Source organism: Anopheles ziemanni, chromosome 2 (genome assembly GCF_943734765.1).
Source record: "Anopheles ziemanni chromosome 2, idAnoZiCoDA_A2_x.2, whole genome shotgun sequence".
Lineage (NCBI taxonomy): Eukaryota > Metazoa > Arthropoda > Insecta > Diptera > Culicidae > Anopheles > Anopheles ziemanni.
Genome location: NC_080705.1, coordinates 77909385 through 77931463, shown reverse-complemented (window position 1 = coordinate 77931463; position 22079 = coordinate 77909385). Strand labels below are relative to the sequence as shown.

The following is a 22079-nucleotide window of genomic DNA, read 5'->3' as shown; positions in this document are numbered from 1 at the left end:
CCCTTGATTTCCCTTCGAGTTCGGGCCCCGAGAGTTCGGCTCGCAGGTGTGTGATATAATAAGTGGGAAGTGAAAATCAAGAACCCAACCGCCGCTCCGGTGCGCTGGTGATATTTTTACTGAACAAATTTTCTCGACCTTTCGACCGCGCAGTGTCGTTGAATTGATTCTCGGTCGCTAAGGCAACACTAACTTGCTCGGTCGGCTGGTGTTGGAAAAGAAGTGAAAGCAGTGTGCAGAAGTATTGTTGGTGTAGATTTTCCCACAGAAGCTAGCAAGCAGCTGCGTCCCAGCTCGGGAAATGAGCCCGAAACCACACGATTTCCTCGTCACACTGCGGCGTCCTTCGCCGCAGGTCGCTTGGGGCATCAGGCTCGTCGGTGGCACGGACCTAAATGCGCCCCTCATCGTCACACGGGTAGGTTTTTCCGAAAGGGGGCAGGAAGGTTTTTCGCGCAGCCCACAAAATATAATCTGCAGTACGATGGCGACACTTTACTTTCTTTTCCTTCTCGATCAAAACTGGCGATGACTTTGAACGATACAAAATAAGCGAAGGTTATGTCCGATTGTCACACGAAGCAAGAGTTTTCCCCACCACACACTCACACACACTTACACAAGGGCAGTCTCGAATGCCATCCTGTTGTGCTGAGAAAAACAACCGGGCACTCGGCTGCCCAACATCTGCAAACGGGAAAACTCTCGGCGAGAAGCGTAGCGGCAGCAGCAGTATGGAAGCAGGACGCGCTGTCAAAACAAATCGCGCTTGCTTTGTTCGATGTTGAGTCGAGGAAAAGCCGAGCGATGGTTGCCAATAAAATTTAAGTGCTGCTTGAAGTGCACCCAATTTTTCACCGGGATACGCTGTCGGGCTGGCAACACCCCGCGGGTTGGCAGAAGTAATTTTCCACCACCTCACCAACAAACCGAGAATCGGTGAAAACCCGTTCACCGAAAAGGAAAACGAGCGTTTGTGTTCTTTTTCTATTCGTCCGTTATCCTTTTGAGGGTTTGTTCTATCGTCATCGCAATACTTTTCGGGCGATGGTATAACTGCATCGATGCATCGCGAATTGCATCACTCTTTACTTTGGTAAGATTAATGATGGTTTGTTGCAGAAACGAAAACATTTTCCCTTATTTTCACGTTCTACACCGACTGGGACGAAAAAGAAACGACGCAATATGGCTCATTCTGGGACTGCTGTAATGTCTCTTGTTGGCGCATATTATTATGAAAGGTCGCTCGGCCACATGCTGATAAACATTCTACTTTATGGCCTCATCGCGCCGCTGCTCGTGGGATACGGTGCATTTGTGCTCGACTGTTTTCCGTCGATTTTCCACCGTTAACGGTTCCGTCGGTTGCTTCGATGCAGGGAACGATTTATTTTGATAAACCGACAGAAGCTTAAGGTATTAAATTGGGTTTGAATAATATTTTCCCAAGCGCAATGTAGCTTAAGGATGCACGCGAAAGATACAAATGATGGGTTTCGTAATACATTGTTTTCATTCTAGAGTGATGCAAAGGAAAGTTTTTCTTTTTCAAGAAATCAATTCTTTTCTCAAAGTGTGTTCTAACACATAAAAAAACACCTAAGTTGTATTACAAAATTAATGTTATTTGCATTGAGGCAAACTTCCCCTAGCCATGTGTTTTCCGAGCGCCACATCGAAACCCTTGACGGTTTACTTCCGCTCGAGTGCGAGGAAACGGTCATGACGCATAGCGGCGACGCATTCTTGGCAGCGGTTTAAGATTTTCCTATCGCTCTTGCCCGCGTTTTTCTGAGGTGAACGAATTTTCCGTCGTACGCAAATCGTGCTTCACACGACTTGCTCGCATGACGAAATGAGTTGGTGTGTACACGTAAAGGAATCTTTAGTTACGGCCAGAGCAAAACAAAACACAGTGCATCGGTCATATCCTCATTTTCCGTTAAAAAAAAGCCCATCCGAAGCGAGCTTCCTTTTGCCACTCGCCGTCCTTGGTGGACACTGATGGCCCAGGGTGACAAATTTGTACCCCAATACGAAACAAATTAGTACAATTTCTCTTACCTTTCCATGGAGCTTCGTAGAAAAATAAAACACAAACCTGAGTTGAATCATGTTTACGTTAACCGCGCAGAAACGCTTCGCCCGAGTGGGTTTGGTTCGTTTCGTTTTTCAACGCTTAAAATAATTTCCCACCGAACTGTAACGCTGTTTCTGTCAGCGATTTTTGAAAGGCGTCCACATTCAAGTTGATTAACCTTCACGCGATGGATAGGCTAATTTCGCTCACCCTTAAATCCTTCGTCACACCCTTCGGGGTTTCTAACGAGATTTCCTTTTTTTCCTGTATTCACTACGTTATGTGTTCTACATAACCAGCGACAAGATGCGTTAACGTTTATCGCCTCACTAATAACTGGGTTAGCTAATTAAAATCGACAGCGAGAGGCAAAGCAACGAGCGCCGTTTGAGCTTATCTTTTACAAGGCGGCGTTTGACGTCGGCAGAAACCTTGATAAATGGGATTTTGTTGTTTTTGTAGAACAGATTTGGTTGAACTAGTTTGTTCTTGCCGTTTATGAAAACGTATTAAAATACTCTATGCGATATTTATTATTTATATATGCAAAATAAAAACATCAAATAACGCGTAATACGCTTTCAATATTAAATCATCTTTTCTTCCAACAACCATTTTCCTCCCTCGTTTTAACAAAATTTCTAATTCATAGTGATTCTTGCGCAACTTTTCCTGAGACATTCCTAGCCGTAAGAAAACGGAATCTCTCACCTCCGATAGAGGGAGGCCCAAACTGCCAGTCGTAAAAAAGTCGCACTCGACTGATTCAATTCCCTTATCTAATTTTCTTGCAGTGCTAATTTATGCATGAGGAAAACTTTATCCTTCCCGTGCGCAAAGGATAGTGCTGTCGCAGACCTTTTTTCCTGCTTTTTTCCCGTCGTATACTTTTCGATAAGATAGTGTGCACAAACCCGGGGTTTGAAAGAAGAAAATTTTGCTACCGAAGCCCATCCGCCCGGCTTCCATTAGAGCGTTCTTTGCAAACTACTTCCCTCACTGCCGGCCCCGAGACCCTGCTTGCGGAAGAGAAAGCGCAAGCCATTTGTATTATAATTTATGTTCAAAGTGTTTTCTCCACCGAGGCCCCACACTCATTCACTTTTATCGAAAGCGTACCAACACACCGGTCGAAGAAAACCGCTGTGCAGCAAATGGTGAAAAAGATAAGAGGTTGAAAGAAAATTACACCCAGACTTTCTTACGAACCTTACCACCCACTCTTCCTTTACGTGACTACGTCTCTTTCTCTGTCTCTATGTCGAGTATCTCGGGGGGAGACTTTTTCTAGAGTTTATCGTAGGAAAACTTTGTCGTCGCTGATTTTCTTTTACGGCGTGCCCCAAACTCTCGCCGGTGGGTTGGAGTTGTACGGGAACGGGGGGTAAAGGAGGGTTTGAAGGTGGGTTTCCTTTCGAGTGCAAGACGTTCTCGTCTCGAGTACACAAAAACCCCACCACCTTGGGTTTATGCCGCTGTCGGAGCCATTTTTAATTAATGCGAAAATCTTAATTAGATTTTCATTTATATTAAATTTCTAGATAATTTATTATTTTAATCCTGCCGAACGGGCTAAGCAGCTTTGGAGCCCGGGCGTTCCGGGACGCAGTCGTGGCCCGTAAAGGACTTCCCATTTTCTGTAGGCAAACTGCGGGGGATGGGAAATCAACCGGGAGACATTTGCTCTAAGTTGGTTCATGCCAAACCCATTTCGAATGCGATGCAGTGAAGAAGCGGGCTGTGATTTCGAGTTTCAAGCACGCAGATTGTACACAAAAATGGACCCGTCTGAGACGATGCATGTAAAGGACCTTCCCAAGACATTGATTACCATTGCCACACTGGGAACCGATGGTTGTACAAATAAGTCACTTTTGGTTACATTCTGGTCGGGATTCAGGAAGGAAGAAATATGTCACCATTTTGGGGTGCATATCCTTCCCATAAATCTCCATCTAGGCAGAGGAAAAACACAACCCAAAACCATTGCATGGGTTGAATTTTGTCCAACTCCCAACACCGAATGGGGCCAATGTAGCGAGACGCCGGGCCGAAAGAAACTCCTAAAGATGCCGAGATTTTTCCGCCAACACCGCCGTCCCTTTTTATGGAAAACTTTTAAAAGGAACCACAGGACGGGCGGGGCCACACCCAATTTTTCTCCTCCCCGAACCGTATGCGACAGAGGGAAAACTCGGCATCCCCAGGAAAAAGGGGTTGGCTTTTTCTCGTCTTACCCTCGCATTCATTAGCATTACAGCGAAGTCATTTCGGTTGGGAAACATATTTACAAAGAACGGGTTTGCCGGGACACTGTTTGCATGATTTTCCTCCCCTATGATCTCGACTCGCCTGGGACGGGGATATCCCGTTTCGGGATGGAGTGGGAAGGGAAAAGTGTGCTATAAAACACGCACCAATCCCGAGCCAGGCTTATGCTTTTTAACGACCGAGAGGGGTGTGGAAATACAACGACGAAGATGAGGTAAAGGTTCTTTCGCTGCTCGATACAAGGCGAACGTGCGAGGGGATCTTTTATGTTTCGGGTCGATCGAAGAAAAGAAAATTCTAATCTTAACTATCCTTTCAACCTTCCCTTACCATCGGGAATGGATTTCTTTGAAACGTGTCCTTTTGAGCGGGTGTAATCTTGCAAGGATCATCAGTTATCAATATGAAGGCAAGATGTTTTCGAAGGCTTTGCTTAACCGTAGTGCACCGTGGAAATGGCGAAGGAAAACTCTCGTTTTTTGACGAAGGTAAATAATAAACATTACAACCCGGTTGAGATTATCAGTATATTTTATCACCAAAGCATAATGGAAAATGGTTTTCAAAGGGAATGTCAAAAATAATTAAATGATGAATGTTTAATGGATCTTTTGAACCCCTGAACGGATAAGTTTAAATAAGATTAACAAGCTTAACTGACGATGAAGAATTTGACACATATTTAACTAGTGCCTTGAATTCTTGAATATTGATTAAAAATAGAATATGTACAATAAACTTATTTTAACTAATTTATTTTCAACAGGGAACCAAATTTTAAACTAAATCGCCAAACCGGACTGGGTTGAAATGGAAATTTTAAATTTTGAAAATACAATAAAAAGAGTTTATTCGGGTATTCCAAAACTTTTCCCACGATTGTCACAAGGAAACTCAGGTTTAATTTGAAAACGATGATACACAATCCTACATATCCGGAAACGGGTTGCACGTTCGGCCAACGTCCCGAAGAAGGAAAATCCTGTTATGGAATCCAGTTTGACAGGTTCCGAATTGTGGCCAACTTCTGGCAGGACTCTTTGTCGCTTACGAAAAGGAGCTGTTTGAACTTCATGACTTGGAGAAGTTATCCTCAATAACGCTTTCTTGCTGACCGATCGAAACGAAATCAAAGCATTCCGAGGAAAACTGGATTGTCGAAATGTTGTCCCTCGTGGGAAAAATCCTCAGAGAGCCCCTTTTTCTCACAGTTCGCTCGCTTTTCTTTCCCCGACCCGTCCCGTCCGCAGGTACAAGTCAACAGTCCGGCCCAACCGGAGCTGCTCCGCGGCGATATCATCACTAAGATCGACCAGTACGATGCCCGCGACCTGACGCACAACGACGCCCAGAACCTGTTCCGCAATGCGGGCAACCAGATCAAGGTGACCATCCGTCGGGACGACAAGGTGGCCCTGCACCAGAGCGCCCATCCGGTCAACGGCAGTCCGGCGCCGGCCCCGGGAGCCTACGCCCAGCCGTACCAGCCGTACGTCGACCCGGACCAGCCCGTCGGACGCTTCCACCAGCCGTCGGCGGCCGCTCCGACCCCGACCAAGCCCCAGCTGCACCAGAACTTCCCGCCGCCGGATCCACAGCAGCTGCTGCCGAGGTAGGACAGCCCCGAAGCCGACGACTTCTTCCAGAATCTAACCGCTGACGCGCTCTCTCTACCCCATTCCAGCATGACCTCGCCGTTGCCGCATGGCCCGCAGGCGTACGCCGCCGCTCTGGAGCATCCGGTCGAGACGCTCCCGCGCACCATGTTCCCCGGGGTGGACGAAACCGGAGCGTACCATCTGCCGAAGCATCCGTATCCGCCACCGTCACCGGCTGGGCTGAACGATGCCGGCGAAGCGATTTCCAATCAGGTAAGCCAAACCATCAAGCGGTTCCGGGCCTAAAACCCCTTCGTTTGCTTTCGCTTTCGACCTTTCCATTCGAGTGAAGGCTTTCTTTTCGTACGGATCTCATGCGTTTGCTAACACCACCGGACAATCCTAGACAGTATTTGGATTGATCCTGAAGAAGTATCAAGAAGGGAAATTAAAAGGAATTTCTTGTCCAACCTGTTCTTAAAACTAAACAGTTTGACAGTGTGAATTGACCAATCATGTAAATACATGAAGCGTTTTGCGACTTCCGCTACATCATGAATCATATTTTATTAACTGAAGTTTAACTGATACAATTTTACTAAGTGATCTAACAATTTTGTAGTTTTTGGGTTTGATTTACATTTTGTTCTTCAAATGTGGACTTTTTGAAGAATATTTTCATGTTTATTTGTTAAATTATTGCGAAAGTAACCGCAGGGCCAGTTTTGTATGAGTAATAAATAATAAATGAGCATGAGGAGATATTCATCCCAATATGAACCGTTTCTAGTATCATTTGTTATTTAATTAATTTTTTAACATTAACATCGTTTTTATTCAATAATCGAGAAAAATCATCTTTTCGATGGTTCTTATTATAAAGTTACAAATGAATGGTTTTAACCGTCTTAATGCAACAATATGGGTGTTTAAAATATTATCCACTAGTTTGTGAACTAAAAATACTACAGTTCATTTTGTATTCACAGATATTATATTAACCTTTATGCAAATAACACTAACTGAAAAGAGTAAAATAAACAGGTTTGATTACTTACAATTTTACATTACCTTCAAAATCGAAAATGAACTCCGGCGCATTACATCCCTTGTTCGTTGTAGTTACTACTCTAGCGCAATCTTGCCTGTATAAAACCGCACGTCAAAAGCATCCACATCATCAAACAAACACGACGCAGAGGAAAGGGGTGCGCGACACGCGTTGGGAAAATTTTAAATTACTTTTCCCGCTTGCAAAAACGACAGCGGAACCGAAAACTTATGCTTCAATAAGACGAGCCAGCGGTAAAAAGGCGCGAGGAGCCTTTCGGAGACGGGGCGAAACATTTTAATATTAACCCACGCCTTCTTTGCACAATTTTCACCCCCGGGCTTCGCTCATTTTCAAAACGATAAGCGTCGGCGGGCGTTGTTTAGAGCTTTTCCATGGCAACCCAAGCAGCGAACGAGTTTGCTTTGCTTGAGCAACTTTCCGTACGGTTGTTGCGCCACCTGACAGTACATCTTCCTCGAACGGAGGAAGGATGCTTTCATGAATAAATTAAATTTTCTTCCACCGCGCGAAACCGTGTGCATTATAGCGGAGCCAAAGTAGACGCCAGTGCGCCGTAGAGCCAGAGATGGAGAGTCGGTATCTTTCGGTTTCCCCGGTGCGTGGAAAGATGGGCGCGCACTCACACTGCTTCACGCTGGGATGGAAAAGTGACAATCTAGCCGACGATGAGTTAGAATGCGATGCAGGGTTTGAAAAGGGTTTGGTAAACAGGGCGCTCGGGAGATCGAGCCTTCGTCGCAGGGAGGAACCCTTTTTTTCCAGCAGCCCTTTCTTCTCGGAAAGTTTCAAGACGCTATCACGATGCAGCCTCCCGAGCAGCCAACTTGTATTCTTGGCTCGTGCCTCGATGCCACAAGCGCGCGCGTGTCGCTAACGATGATTGTTAACCTGTGACACATTTGTGTCCTCTTGGTATGAATACAAACACACACACGCACGTGACCGAAGAAGGCAGGACCTGCGCCATGCGCGTCTTGGGGCTGATTTCAGGAAAGGGTTGAGGCTTCCTGCAGCATCTTTAAAGGTACATGATTGTGGGAAAAACAGGTATGGTTGGAAGTTCCATGAAAGTTTTCAAAATGGAATAAATAAAATGATAAAGAAGATTCTGCAATGTAATAGAATAAGACAAGGAGATCAGCTCAATGAAATGCTTTTAATAAAATTAAACATAAACACACATGATCCATCAGTTCGTTCATTTTTTATATTTAAAAATATTGTAAAATAACAAGAGAAGCCTTTGAAACTGAATAAATTTTCCTCTCGGTTAAAACTCCTTCTGGTTCATGAACTTCCATCATCCTCAATTCATAGCATACACATTGTCCTGCCATAACTCTGATCATTTCATTAGCGGAAGACTTTCATGACTTTACCACGAAAATGTTCCCCATTGCGGGGGAAAACTAATTATTTTCCAATACATTATTGCTACCTCGTACCAGAGAATAAACGTCGAATTGGGGATGAAAATTCTTAGTAAAATAAAACACTCAGCGCTACTCGCGTAAGAGGTACCACGATTTGACGAAGTCACGTGAACAGTATACGCCTTTTGATGGAATTTTCGAGTGAGGTTCGAAGGAGGTAACACTAGACCGCGGCACGGGGAAATCAAATGAAGATTGAAGCCCGGGCAAATCCACTTGCGGCACTGTTCCAAGAGTTAAAATTTATTAAATTTATCGTCCCAACCAAACCAACGACGCAGTTGGCGCTGGCTGAGGCGAACGGTTTGGTTGTAAAGGAACATTTTCCGAAGCCGAAGCAAGGAGGCTTCTGGAATCCCTACCATCGCTTGGGCGAACGGTACGGAGGGCGTACGAAGAGGCAAGGTACTTATCATGAGTTATTTTGGCTTTCGGATCGAACGCTCGACGGAGGATTCGCTGGGCAAATGAAATTACTTTCCACGGCTCGCAAGAAAGACGCGTAAACAATCTGCTCTTGCGCGAACATTTTCCCCCACACGCCAATGGTATCCCATGGCAACGGCGGGTACGGGTTTCCAGCGCAACGATTTTCCTCGGGCGAAAGTTTCTCGCAGCGTCGCAAAAGGGGCCGCCAAGCGAAAGTTTTCCCTGGAGCTGAACGATGGATGGAGTGCACGATGTGTTGCATACATTTAGGGGCAGCGAGTAAAGCTGTTCGGTTGGAATTTTCCCGAAAACTGTTCGTTGGCGTGTAACAAAATAACTTGTTCAAAATGAAGGAATTGGAACTTATAATTAGGTAAAAACTAGTAAAATATGTTTTATTATGCAAATCATCATGAAGCACATCCTCTTAACCACAAATAACCAATACAATTTTGGCGTAGGCAACAAACGAGGAGGACATAATCACAGATTTTAAATTGTTCTCTTAATGTTGTAATAGGTACGGTCACACGAGACGAACCTTTGATGGCGAACCTTTCGCACACTATTACAAACGAATGCCAAAAAAAGGTTCGCCGAACCTTTTAGCGTTCACACGTAACGAACCTTTGATGTAGTTTCATTGATAGTTGGTAAGAATAAATCAAAGTAAGCATTGTAAACAAATGGGGAAATCGAACGGAACGTCAAAAAGGTTCGCGGCAAAGGTTCGTGCTATCCACCAAAATCGGTGAACCTTTTCTGCTCGAAAAAGGTTCGCGAACTTTGCTCGATTCACTAACACATTCAAGAAAAGGTTCGCCGAGCGTCCAAATTCGAGCAGGGTTCGTCTCGTGTGACCGTACCTAATCAGTTCAGATTTCTCCAAACCTGATGTTCGGAATCCCAAAACCATGACTTAAGATCAATCAATTCAAGTTCATTACATACCTTGTTGGTATATTATCAAGAAGAACCAAAACATGCGCCATAGTCAAGCACGTTACGCGTATCACTTTGTTTACTACCATCACAATCCATGTTGTTTGTGAAATTGTTTGAAATTATATTGTGTACGACACAGGAAAATTGAAGGTTTTGCATGATCTTGCTATATTTTCGTACCGGCCTTGACATCGCATCGCTTTTCCGAGGCCTTCAGGAAACTGATAGTGAAACCAGTGCCGTGGCACACTTCGACCAAATAAATCTTATTTGCCCATCAGTTCGACCTTGAATTTCCCGACCACCCAGAGCACACGGTTGTGGCACCGATCCAACGGGCTCTGCCAGCTGTGTTTTGTGCTCCCGGTGCGCATCGGGTCAGATCCCGCCGTCAAGAGCAATGTGTGTGTGTGGGTCTGTGTATTCAACATGTGGCAGCATCCCACCCAAGAGTCCGGTCAGTTTAGGGCCCCTCTCCCCCCCACACCCATCTTCCGGACCGGCTTGCAGCATACGAATTTTCAAGTTCGCAGAAAACAACACGAACCGAAAATAGTACCTGAATAGTGTCCGTCGGTCGGTCGGAGGTGAATGAAAGTGAAGTTCTGCGAGCCCTTACTCCCCCTCCGTGACGGGAAATGAGAAATGGGCGAAGGTTGGTCATCCCGAATTCAGCGTCTCGCCACCTCGATCTGTCCACCATCAAGTTCAACTTGGCCCCTGACCCTGACCGACGACTAACGAGCTCACTCCCGCCGGAGTTTAAGAACCGGACTCCAATCACCTGTGGAAACATTCGCACCCTTTTCGCCCCCGATGACCCCTTCGATGTTCGGTCGAATACCTGCCGAGCGAAGGAAAGGTAGACGTATCATCTCCAACATTCCAACCGCCGACGGCCAGACGACACACGCTGGTTGGTACAATAAACTCATGCCTCCTCCTGCAAAATACCTCAGTCTCGACGAAAGAGACTGACGACGAAAGTCAGGGCTATTCTGTTCCTAAGAACTCAACACACACACACCCACGGAGTAGAAACGTAACTGAGCACAGCGGGGTAGAACCGGCCGATGGTCAACGCAAGTGGTTGGCACGATAATTTTAGCCAGCTTCTGACACCGACCCCCACACCCCGGTCTGGCCAGCCCCGTCACCTCATCCATCCACTCCCCAGAGCGACCGGCCGTTTCCTCTGCGTTTGCGAAACTAAAAATAATCTCCTCGAACCATTCGGGATGTAAATGAGGTCACGCCAAAAGTCCTCGGGTCGGCTTCTTTGGCGGACGGCGCTCATATTATATCGTCGCGCGTCGCAATCTTTTGCGTGTTTTTTGTTTTGCACGGTGCGCACAGGATACGAAAACAATTTAAACACAAAACGATAGCGGGTCGACATTTTGTTCGAAACGAAATAGGGCCAAACAGAAGCATAATAAACCCAAGTTAACAAACCTAACCGTGTTGGGTTGACATTAACTGTGAACTCTGGCAATAAGCAACCAACACCAAGTGCATATCATAACTTTTTTCCTTATCCTTCGCCAATCAAAGGCCAAAAACAGAGCATCCTCAAGTCCTTCCAGCTGACATGAAAAATGACTGCGAAACGGATTGGTGGAATTTTATGCTCCCCTTGGCACAGTTTGTACCGTATTGTGTCGTTCGCACTCCTCTGCAGGCCAATAAAACGTTTTTCACCGTGAAATGAGCTGGCCGATCTTTATTTTCAGATGTTCTCACTTTTCATTTACCACCTCCGTCCATGGAATCAAATTTTGCCAACCAACTGTGTTGGAATTTTGGTGCAGAAATAAAACTATAAAGAAATTGTTCTAGAACCACCAAATTAATGTTAAACATCAGAGAACATTTAACATTTCTTGTAGCACAACACATTGGCAAAGGAACTTTAAAGATTCAAGAAAACTTTACCTCAAATACGTTCAACTAAAAATAGTACACTGATCATTCATTCAATATAATTATAACGATAGTGATCATCCATTTTAATCGAACATTACCGCACTTCTTCAATCTGCATCAATTCGACAAATGTTTGTAAAAAACTGAATAAAGTAAACAATTCATGAAGATGGCAAAAATACTAAAGTAAATAAAGTAAATTAAATCCATTATCGTTTCATTAGAAACGTCCTTGTTCTCCATTAAATTCCACAATCACTAGGTATAAACTAAGTTTGGCAATTAAACATGCTAAAGTAAGTGATTTTCAAATAGAAAACAATCTTGTCTTTTCCCATATCGTTCTCTGGCTATTTTTGCAGCGATTTCCGTACCTAATAACACACATTTATACAAATGATACACAGTCTCGTTGACTGCCTCACACAACATTATGTAACATACTTGCTGCATCGTTACGATAATCTCCCTCCGTTCCGGAAAGCTGATGAACCAATATTTCCCTTTCGTCAAAATAAACAACACTTGCACTGAACGGTTCGAACGGGCATAGGAAAACCACCAGGCACATCGGAGAAAATGTGATCTTTGTAAAGGCAAAACGGAAATGGCTAGGAGTGAATGCACGCGTACAACCCGATCCATTTCCACGGCGAGACAGCTCGAGCGCGAGATCAGTCGATCGACAAATTCTTCTCCATCAACAAACGCAACCGGGGGTTTGGTTTTCCATAAGGCCCCTTAAGGGTGAACGCTTGCTTCAGTCGACTCTGCCCTTCGACCACCGAGTCGGAGGGGGGAACTCAGGACAAGGGAGGGAAGTGGTGAAAAACCCGACGGATTCGTGTACGTAAACAAAGTTGGCCACTCTTCGGGCAACGGTTGGCGCGCATTTCCCACGCGCTGGCAAACGTACGTTTTTTTTTATTTTTTGGTTTTTGCTGCTTTTTGTCCAACAAAAGCCATTTCGTTTCTGATGGTGGCTTCGAAAATGTGTGTTTTTGGTGTATTTTTATTTTTCCCCTTGTGTGCTTCAGTGTATTTTCACCATCCTGCCGCCACGTCCTGCCCATTAATCTATCCTGTCGGCCGAAGACCACAGACGTCACTTTCTACACTATACCGACACGCACTCATACAGACACACACGCAGGCCAGTGGAGTACAGCACAAGTCCTTGGTGAAAGAAAAACACCACCACCCTCCATCATCACCATCCCGCTTCCCCCCCACCCCAACCGATCGCGAACGATCGCGGCCAGCTATCGAAGATTTTCCATTCGCAAACACGACCGGTCAGTCGCTCGCGGGAAACGTCCATCGACAGATCGGAAAACAGTCGGCTCCGGTAGTTGTGCGGTTTACAGCTTCAGTCACATTCTGCTTAGTGCTGCTGGGCTTAGGGTTGCGCTTAGTGGTGGTTACTTTGTAAACACAGGAATATTTCCCTTTCACTTCTTGGTTTTTCTTGGCCCCGACCGTTTTTTTTTTCTCCAGGCCGTGGAAAGCCTTAATTTGTTTGTGTACCACACGGGTTGGGTTTTGTGTGAGTGTGCTTCTTTTCTGTGCTAGAGCCGAGCAGTAGGCGCAAAACAGCAAAACAAAATGGCCTCCGCTTATCAGTACCGTGGCTCGCCCGCGTTCATCCATTTCGCGCATCGCAATGAAAACTACGACGAGGCGCAGATTGATTACCAAGTAAGCACTTTTTCCAACGATGGAATGGGTGGTGATGGTGATGCCCATGTTGGCCAATATGTGTTCGTGTTTGCGCGTTTGTTCAAGTTGTTTCATTTTGGATCCAGAGGTTAAATGGACGCTGTGGAGGAAGCAAGAGTACGTACGGGACTTTTCCGACGTGGAGTACGAAAATAAACATTTCAAACTGCGTGAAACGTATTCCCATCTACACCCGTGCTATGATTATGTGGCTGACCGTAAGATTGCCCAACCGAAGGGAAGCATTAGTCCGAAGTAACGATTGATGGCCATCTTTGACCGGAGCATTGTTTCAAGGTTACCCGTGACGTATGCTTGATTCGAATGGTCGAATAATCCCTTATTCCGAGCTAAAACGATCGATCATAAATTAAACTCTTCTCAACCGTCAAGTGCTTCAATAGAATTCAGGCCCGATCGATTCCGTGTAACAACTTACGGTACCTCGATGATTATGAGTCAGTTGTTTTTCCAGCTTGACGAACGGAATTTCGATCATTCTAGAACATTTGTGCAAAAAAAAAAGGGAAAAATTACTTTCACTCACCAACGTTGGCACTAGAAAATGGCGATAAATCACCCACACCAGTTGTTCGTGGGGCTGAAAAGCGGACCGAAACAGAACGGACTTTGTGTAACGGGAGCGGCTTGAAGGAAAATCGAGGCTGTGTTGGTCGTGTGCTACCGATGCTGGTTGATCGCTTCGAGTCCTCGAGGCGTTCTAAAAATAAGGTTCCCTTGTAAACGCCCTCCAGCTTTCGGGTGGGAGGTCCGGCGGGCCGTTTGCTGACCATCCGCCATGTCGGTGGTTGACCAGAAATGTTGCCAGATTTTTCCACTGGTTTCTGTCTTGCAAACCGGGGGAGAAGGAGAGGTTTCCGTGATGAGGTGCTGGATAAAGCGGATGAGGGTTGGCATGCGATGCTGGCGTGGTATGATGCACGAGAAGGTGATTATGTAACCTGGCCTAATAGAAATGATTTATTATTAGTCATGGTCAGTATTACAAACAAGCTCTAAAGGCGATACGAAACTGAGGTCAGACTTGTCATAACCCTAGCATTCCATTGCAAAAAACAAAAATAATATACATACGAGGAATAATTTATATTAAATATGTTTTTTCAAGTCTCAACATCAAGTCAAAACAGATCATTAAAAAAGGTTTTCCTTCTGAAAAGCAATATTAGTGAAAGTGAAATTTACTTTAATGGGTTAAAATGGATAAGTTATTTATTCAAAAATATTGATTTCATAGTATTCCTACCTTTATCTAAACTCGTTAGCTCAATTTAGGAAAACACGTCTTACGTCATACTAACTGTCTGCCACTTTCTATTTCTTCCACATGGTTCGCTGCGCATTATTTACATTAAACTAATTAATCCTGGCACAACAAAACTGCCTGCATCTTCCGTTGTAGAACATTAAAACTCGATGTGCCATGAATGACATTGACATAGATTTTTCTAGAAGCAAATCCCTAGCCCGAGGTCAGAGCACACGGATTAAACACGACGCGTGATCCTGCCACATCCTCTGCCACCCCCGGGGGGGTAATATGTTCCAACAGCTGTACCGAAACTGTCCTAAAAATACACTTCATTCACTTTAAGGGCAAAACCTTCAAATCACGCCATTGCCTTCAATATGGGCAAGGAGTTTTTCTTTTCCTTCCACCTGTGCGCCATTTTGGCGCGCGTTTTTGAAGCGCGCGCTTGCTTGTATCCGATCCAAACGTTGGCGCAATCATTTCACGCACACATTGGCAAGACATGGTCTACATGGTTTCGCTTTTAGGAAATTTTTCTCTGAAACTTTTCCACTCTGGCAAGCGTTGAGATGGAAACGGGGCGGAAAATGGGTGCCTTTGCTTTCGTAGTAGGCTTGGAGAAAATAAGTTTAGCTCATTGAAACGAACTGAAAACATTTAAAAAACTAAAAAAAAACCTAGCAATTTTTAAATAACATTTGAATGTGCATAAGATATTTCTCGATCCACAAAAAGAAAATAGTAAATTGATAAAAAAAGGCTTTTCCGTCGTTCACAAAACTGGCAGTGTTGCCAAATAGCTTTTCTGTCGTATTTTCGTTTTACTCCATCATCACCAACATGAGACAACACAAAACCCAATACCGTCCTGTTTGTTAAACCCTGTATGTGTTTTCTTTCTTCCCTTTTCTTTCTCTCTCTCTCTCTCTTCTCGGTGTTTCTCCTCGTTCCAGCCGTACCGTACCACACCGTTAGTCCTGCCCGGTGCCAAGGTGCCGAAGAAGGATACGCTCCCGACAGAGTCCTACCTCAGACACCACCCGAACCCGGCCATGCGTGCCCCGCCGGCACATGATTACACAGACACACTGATGAAACAGAAGGTACAGCAGTGGCGCTAATCGCCAAGGCAGTGCGGGGGAGGGCTAGAGCCACCACCCTCCCGCCAGCTTCACACGACAGCTCCTCCCCTCACATACAGGCTCCTTCACAGAATTGGGAAATCGGCCGTCGGCTTAAGGAACATAAGAAATTCGCTTCAAAATATTTACCCTCACGAGATGAAAACACGCCACACATCCCACAAATTCTCGCCTCTAGTGAAAATCTGCCCTCCCCGATAGGATAGGTCCTTGAGTTGTTTTTGATTCTATTTAGGTATTCTTGAAATAAACTAGCTTTTATCGAAACGAAACACGTCGGAGGCGCGAGTAGATAATTATCAGCACCAAAAGAAAACCACTCATTCACAAACAAAAACCAAAAACAAAACGAACCAAGCGTTAGATGGGAGCTGTATCTTAAATTATTTCTGTTCTTCCTTTTCTTTCCGTCATGTGTCATCTCAATTGTCTCTCAACCCCATCTCGTACCACATATCTCTAAAAAAACAAAACAAACTCGAATCAAATGATAAACAATTGTAACCTTTTCTACTGCCCTCCCATAACGCCGAACGAAACAAAACAATATCAAACAAATCCAATGCCATGTAAAAACCCCCAAACCCAAACTCAACAACATCAACATCCTCATCGAACAAAACATCTCGCAGCTCGCGGAAACCGTGATTCATCGAGTGATTGGCGAAGAGCCACCGTCCGGTCCGAAGGTGTTTGTCCACTTTAGTTCTCTTTCGTTGGCTTTCCGATGTTTTGTTTTTACCTATTTTTCTTCTCTGGTGTGCGAACGTCCGTTTCACTTTGACACTGTGCTGGATTGGTTTTACTGTGCAAGCCCTTCGACAAAATGTGACGTAAAGCTCCCCGGAACAGAGCTGATACCGCTTCAATCCTACGTTGAAGGCCAGGGTTTGCCATTGCGCTTTAAAATTATTTCGCTTATTTACTTTGATCGGTTTGTTTGATTACTATACCATGTTGGTACTATTCAATCAAGATTATTTGTTCTTTCTTTCTTTCTTATTGTTCTGTTTTTATCTTTGTTTGCTTGTTTTGTTCCTTTAATTTCCCGTTTGAGTGCTTTTATGTTTTACGTTATTGTTTTTGTGTTTTCCTACATTTATCATCAACCCAAACGGGTCTGAGAATCTATTTTTCCTATCCTCTACTTAAACACAGCGTAAGCTAGTGATTTCTGTTTTCTTTGTGATTTTATTGTGTTTTATAATGTCTGTTCTTTGTTCAAGGTTTTCCCGTTATATATCTGCTTTCAAACAAATTTTTTTGTCCATGTTTCTGTTCAAAGATGATATTTCAACACTCCACATTTGAATCACTCATTTCTGCAGGTCGTCCACAAGCAGTTCAACTCCCCGATCGGGCTATACTCGGATAACAACATTGAGAACACCATCAGACAGAGCGCTCCGCAGCAAACACAAACTGTTCCGTAAGTATTATGACATGGCAGTCCACCCCTGGTCTTTACATTTTTCTGTTCCTTGTTCCAAAAAACGTATGGATAGCTATATTTTCTAGCGTGTCAGTAGAGATTTTGTCGGTTATAAAATAAATGTATGAAGTACAAGGCGCCTCCATCGAATTGAAATGTTTTAAAAAAGATTTCAAAGTAGCTCAAAAAATTTGAAATTTTATTTTTCAGTTATATAATAATGTGAATCGATATTCCCTAAAATAAATGTAATAGTGCAGCACCATACAGCTAACCATACAGTAGTTTCCTCCCGTTTTCCCGACCCATTCCGATCCACCCCGAAACACACAACGTTTCGCAATCCCGTACGCACCAAACCAATGAAAGAATTTTATACATTTTTCTATGCACACAACCAGATCGAACGGATACACCAATCGCCATCGGCCAACGAAAATTGAAGGGTAAAGCAACCGTTGTAGTATAGAGCTGTGGTTTGGATCGTAGAGCACCGCCGTAGAGATTATTTTGTCGTGCTATGTTTGTTTTATTCTGTTGCGTTTCGCTTGGCTTCGATATGCGCTTGTTGTTGCTCGTTTCGTAAGACGGAAGGTTGGACACTCGTTACTTTAGCCTATCCTTAGCTTGGATTAAGCAGTCGCTTATCATGCCCTAACGTAAATGCTGCCAGAATCCATCCTGATGCTCGTTCCTCGTGGGTTTAAACCACATTATTCACCAGCGTCCATTATTTCACCCCGATTCGTCCTCGTTCCCCTTCCGCACCTCCCCGTTACTCTCGTGCGCAAACGTTCCAAAACGTTGCCTCTATACGCAACAACCATTGGCACGCAAGAAGGCAAAAAAACCGAATCAGATTCGATCAGCTTTTGATGTCGCTAAAAGGTGTCTGTGCAATGTGTTGCTGTGCTTAGAACGATGAAAGTTGTAAATATTTGATGTAGTAGCATAGTGGCAAACACTTTTGAAGCTAATATGCTGAAGATAAAGTTAATCGACGAACGCTGTAAACAAGGCCAATCCTTTTCTTCCATCAAATCACCGAAAGTAAAGAAAAATCCCCCCTCGCAACTCGCATGCAAAATATCCCATAAAAAATCATTGCGGAATGCCTTCTTGTTTCTAGCATCTTCATCGATCTGTCCTTCCTGAAGCAGAAGCAAAAGATCCTCGACGAACAGCGCCGGCTGGAGCAGGAAAAGCAATCGCAAAAACAGTATCCCTTCCAGTCGTACGTCTCTCCGTCGGTTTCGGGCCGCACGTCCCGCCAGCAAACCGTCAGCCCTGCGCCGCCTGTTCCACCCCTACCGGAAGCGTACCAGCACGTTGCCGATCACTATCAGCCCTAGGCGTCGAATAACGTCCAACTCTCGTTCATCTGCTTTCATTAAACTAATTGCAAATACACTTAAAAGGACACACGCACCCATCGTCACTGGCATGTGCACACTAATGTCTGGCAGCTTATGCGGGAAATTGCGTTCGAATTTTAATTAACAACTTCTGGGAGACTGAAGAGGCCTTTCGCTTAATTTTGGGACCAAAACTACTCAAAAACATATAATGTCTTATTGGCTTTCGGTCTCTTGGGACTTGTAAAAGAGTTGTCTTGAGTTTATTGTGATTTTTATTGCGTGATAACTGTTACCAAATAACACTATTTATGTTAAACGTTAATTTGGAGGACCAATCACCTTTTATTTATAACATAAGAATTTTTTTTTTTTATTGTCAAAATTTAAATTTAATTATAAAATACCGTTTACTTCATGATTATTTCTCAAGTTTGAGTTTTTATTTCACATGTCAGATTTGGTGTTGATTTATTTAAATCTGTTTCGATGTTTGTTGAGTTCTTATTTTAATTCACGTGAAAAAAACTTCCACTCGTGTTCAAAAATATGTGTGCCATGTTATTTGTTATCTGTTGAAAAAACCTTGTTTGTGTGTTGTTTATAAAAATAAAAGAAAAACCTCAGACATAATTCTTCACTGAGGCTCTGCAAGCGTCACGGTCACGATCCTCTCATCAATTTGGATGGTTATCTAACAGTGTTTCGTTTTTTATCTCTTCCTTCAACCGTGCTCATCCTTCATTTTCGTACCACTTGCATACATTTCAAAATGTGTACTATTTATGATACATCGCGCGTGTTCGTCCGCCGGACTCCATTAATGTCGCCCGTCACATTTGTAAACGTGTCAAAACTAAAATGTTAAAAAAAAATACCTGCAACCTCCCTGATACACAACGTCACATCGCCGATCAAATGCCCACAAAAACCGATGGCCAAAAAATAATAATAATGCTGAAAATGAAACATCGAAAACGACAACAAAATTCTCGCGGCCCCGATGAAACGAAAACGCCCAAAAATTTGGCCACATGCCAAAAATAAAACGCTGCTCCATCTGCTCGTGCAAAACCAAAAACGAAAACACAAAAACACGGTCAACAAATGTAATGAAAATAAAAACCCAAATCAACGTACGTCATCGGCGGGACAAATGGGTGGAATGATGCGGGACGATCATGCGCGCGCCATTTTGGACCGCCGTGACCGAGCAGCTACAAGAAAACCGTCGTGTTTGACCCATGCAAGAGCGAAACGTACCGCGCGCTGCAGGAGGGAACGGGAGATGGTCTGCAGGAGGTGCCGAATCCGATTCAGCAGAAAACCTTCGCCCCGAACCGTTTAGTGCCAGGAAAGGTAAGTTCTACGTTGGTTTTTATTCTTACTTATCCAAAGTTTCACCACTTCCACTATTTTTGTTGGATTATTCTCATTCGATTTCGTTTATTTCATTTGAAACCTAAACTTGATCTTTAAAACGTTTCTAATCTGTTTTTTATTTACATTTCTCTCTTAACAGAAGCCTAACGCCAATCACCCCGCTCCCCAGCCAGAATTCGCGTACCGGGTCAACTCGATGGGCGAGCCGAACGAAAAGATCCACCAGAGTGGATCCTTCAAACGTTTGATGCTGCACGTCATGAGCGACATGGACTAAGGGGACCTGGTGTACCGTCACGGGTCACATTGCGCCTCCATTTCCACCACCGTGGACGATGAGGATGTTTCTTACATTACTTGTTTATTTTCTTTCAATTTATAATATTCTCATACAGTGCCTTCATCATCGCATACCATTCGTCTATCGTGGAACGAAATAGGAATACTCCATACAGACACGTTATGATGATGGAACGTCACATCCTTAAACCCATCGTTACTTTGTAAACCCTTGTTCGTGGTACACGAACATGACGTAGTAGCTTCACTAGTTTTTTTCCCGCAATTCGAAATTGAAAAAAAAAATACGATAACAAAAACCCATTCGTCTCTAACCTTCTCGAACGAACTAATCTTTTCCCCGACTAACACGAAGCAGCTGCAGTAAGAGAACAAAAATGAACAAATTGAGTTGTGTAAATAAGCAGCATTTCTCACCCTGTACCCTGTGAACCCTATGTTAATCTAGTAGCCCGAGGAATTTCAAGTTTTTTCCGTCGTTTCCTTCCGATAGCCTTCCTATCGATCATGCTTTGATATGATAGCTAAGCATCACGTTTTGCACACCCAATTATTTATTTATTTATTTATTGATCAACGTATTTACGCGATTGTATATTCGATTCTACTGGCCGCACCGCTTGAACGGTGCCGACCGCGAGTGTATGTTCTAGTCAGTCTGATTGTTTGTTGCCAAAAACTGGCCTGGGAACCACTTTCCGGAAGGCCGCACAGCACAACTTTCACGGGCAGTAATAGTTTAACTTCTTGAATGTTTTATTTTAAAATAATTTTACAAAACATCAAAGAACGCAATACAAAAGCAGAACAGGAGTTCACGAATCATACATATTTTACACGCAAGCGATCGAAACTGTGCTTCGTTTTACGAGTTGTAAGTTTGTTTAGTGTTAACTGTGTTTTAAATCACACGCGTATGGTTTTGCAACGTTACCTCCATTTCGGGGGGTCAGAAGCGGGTGGCGCCATGCCATGCCGGAATTTTGTTGCCATATTACCCGTTCAGATTAACCGATCCACTTTGCTAGGGGGTAGGGCTAGGGACGCCATCGGAAACGAGCGCACCAGATGGAAGGATAGATTAAGTAGCAGGTGGCACTCTACGGCTTTGGAAGAGATTTATCTATTTATTATATATCTACAGTTTATGTACAGTGATATCACACCACACATATGATCGATGATGCAGAATAAAGATGAACTTATTGTAACGCACCGCGAATGGTGAGAAAATCCGCTTCATGTTTTTCTTTGTCACGGTGGGGCGATCTGAAATAAGACAAATATTATAATATTATACATATTGCAAAACCAAATTGAATATCTAAAGCAGTTAAAAGAAATCTCGCGCGCATCAATACCTTGTTTTGTTAAAATGAAATTCTCCATCATCCGTATGCCGTTTGTCGATGAGTATAAAAAAAACGGACTTGAGGACACCGGTGTCATGATTTCATTTTATTTTTTATTGATAAAACAAACAACCATCATAAACCCCTGATATTGATTTTAGTGGAAAAAACAGGAGATTCATGATTTTAAATTAAATTTCAAACAACGCCTTTTAAATTTAAGTCCAGTACTTTCAAAACTGTAAGATAGATGGCGCCAACGCTTGCTTTGATAATTTTGAAAGGAGCTTTTGATGATTCAAAATTTAATTTCTATCGTTAGAAGTAGTTTTGATTCCTCCCATCTTTAGTAGCGTTCGAAGG

The 22079-nt window shown here is 43.8% G+C and overlaps 1 protein-coding gene across 1 annotated transcript; it reads left to right on the top strand.

The window, feature by feature from the left end:
- Positions 1-301: 301 nt before the first annotated feature.
- Positions 302-20341, top strand: LOC131286537 (proline-rich protein HaeIII subfamily 1). The gene is made up of 9 exons (XM_058315503.1): positions 302-418; positions 5605-5966; positions 6039-6225; positions 15706-15855; positions 16527-16583; positions 17223-17323; positions 17728-17772; positions 19899-20040; positions 20204-20341. Exons 1-9 carry the CDS (start codon positions 302-304, stop codon positions 20339-20341), a joined length of 1299 nt encoding a protein of 432 aa, XP_058171486.1.
- The last annotated feature ends 1738 nt before the right edge of the window (positions 20342-22079 follow it).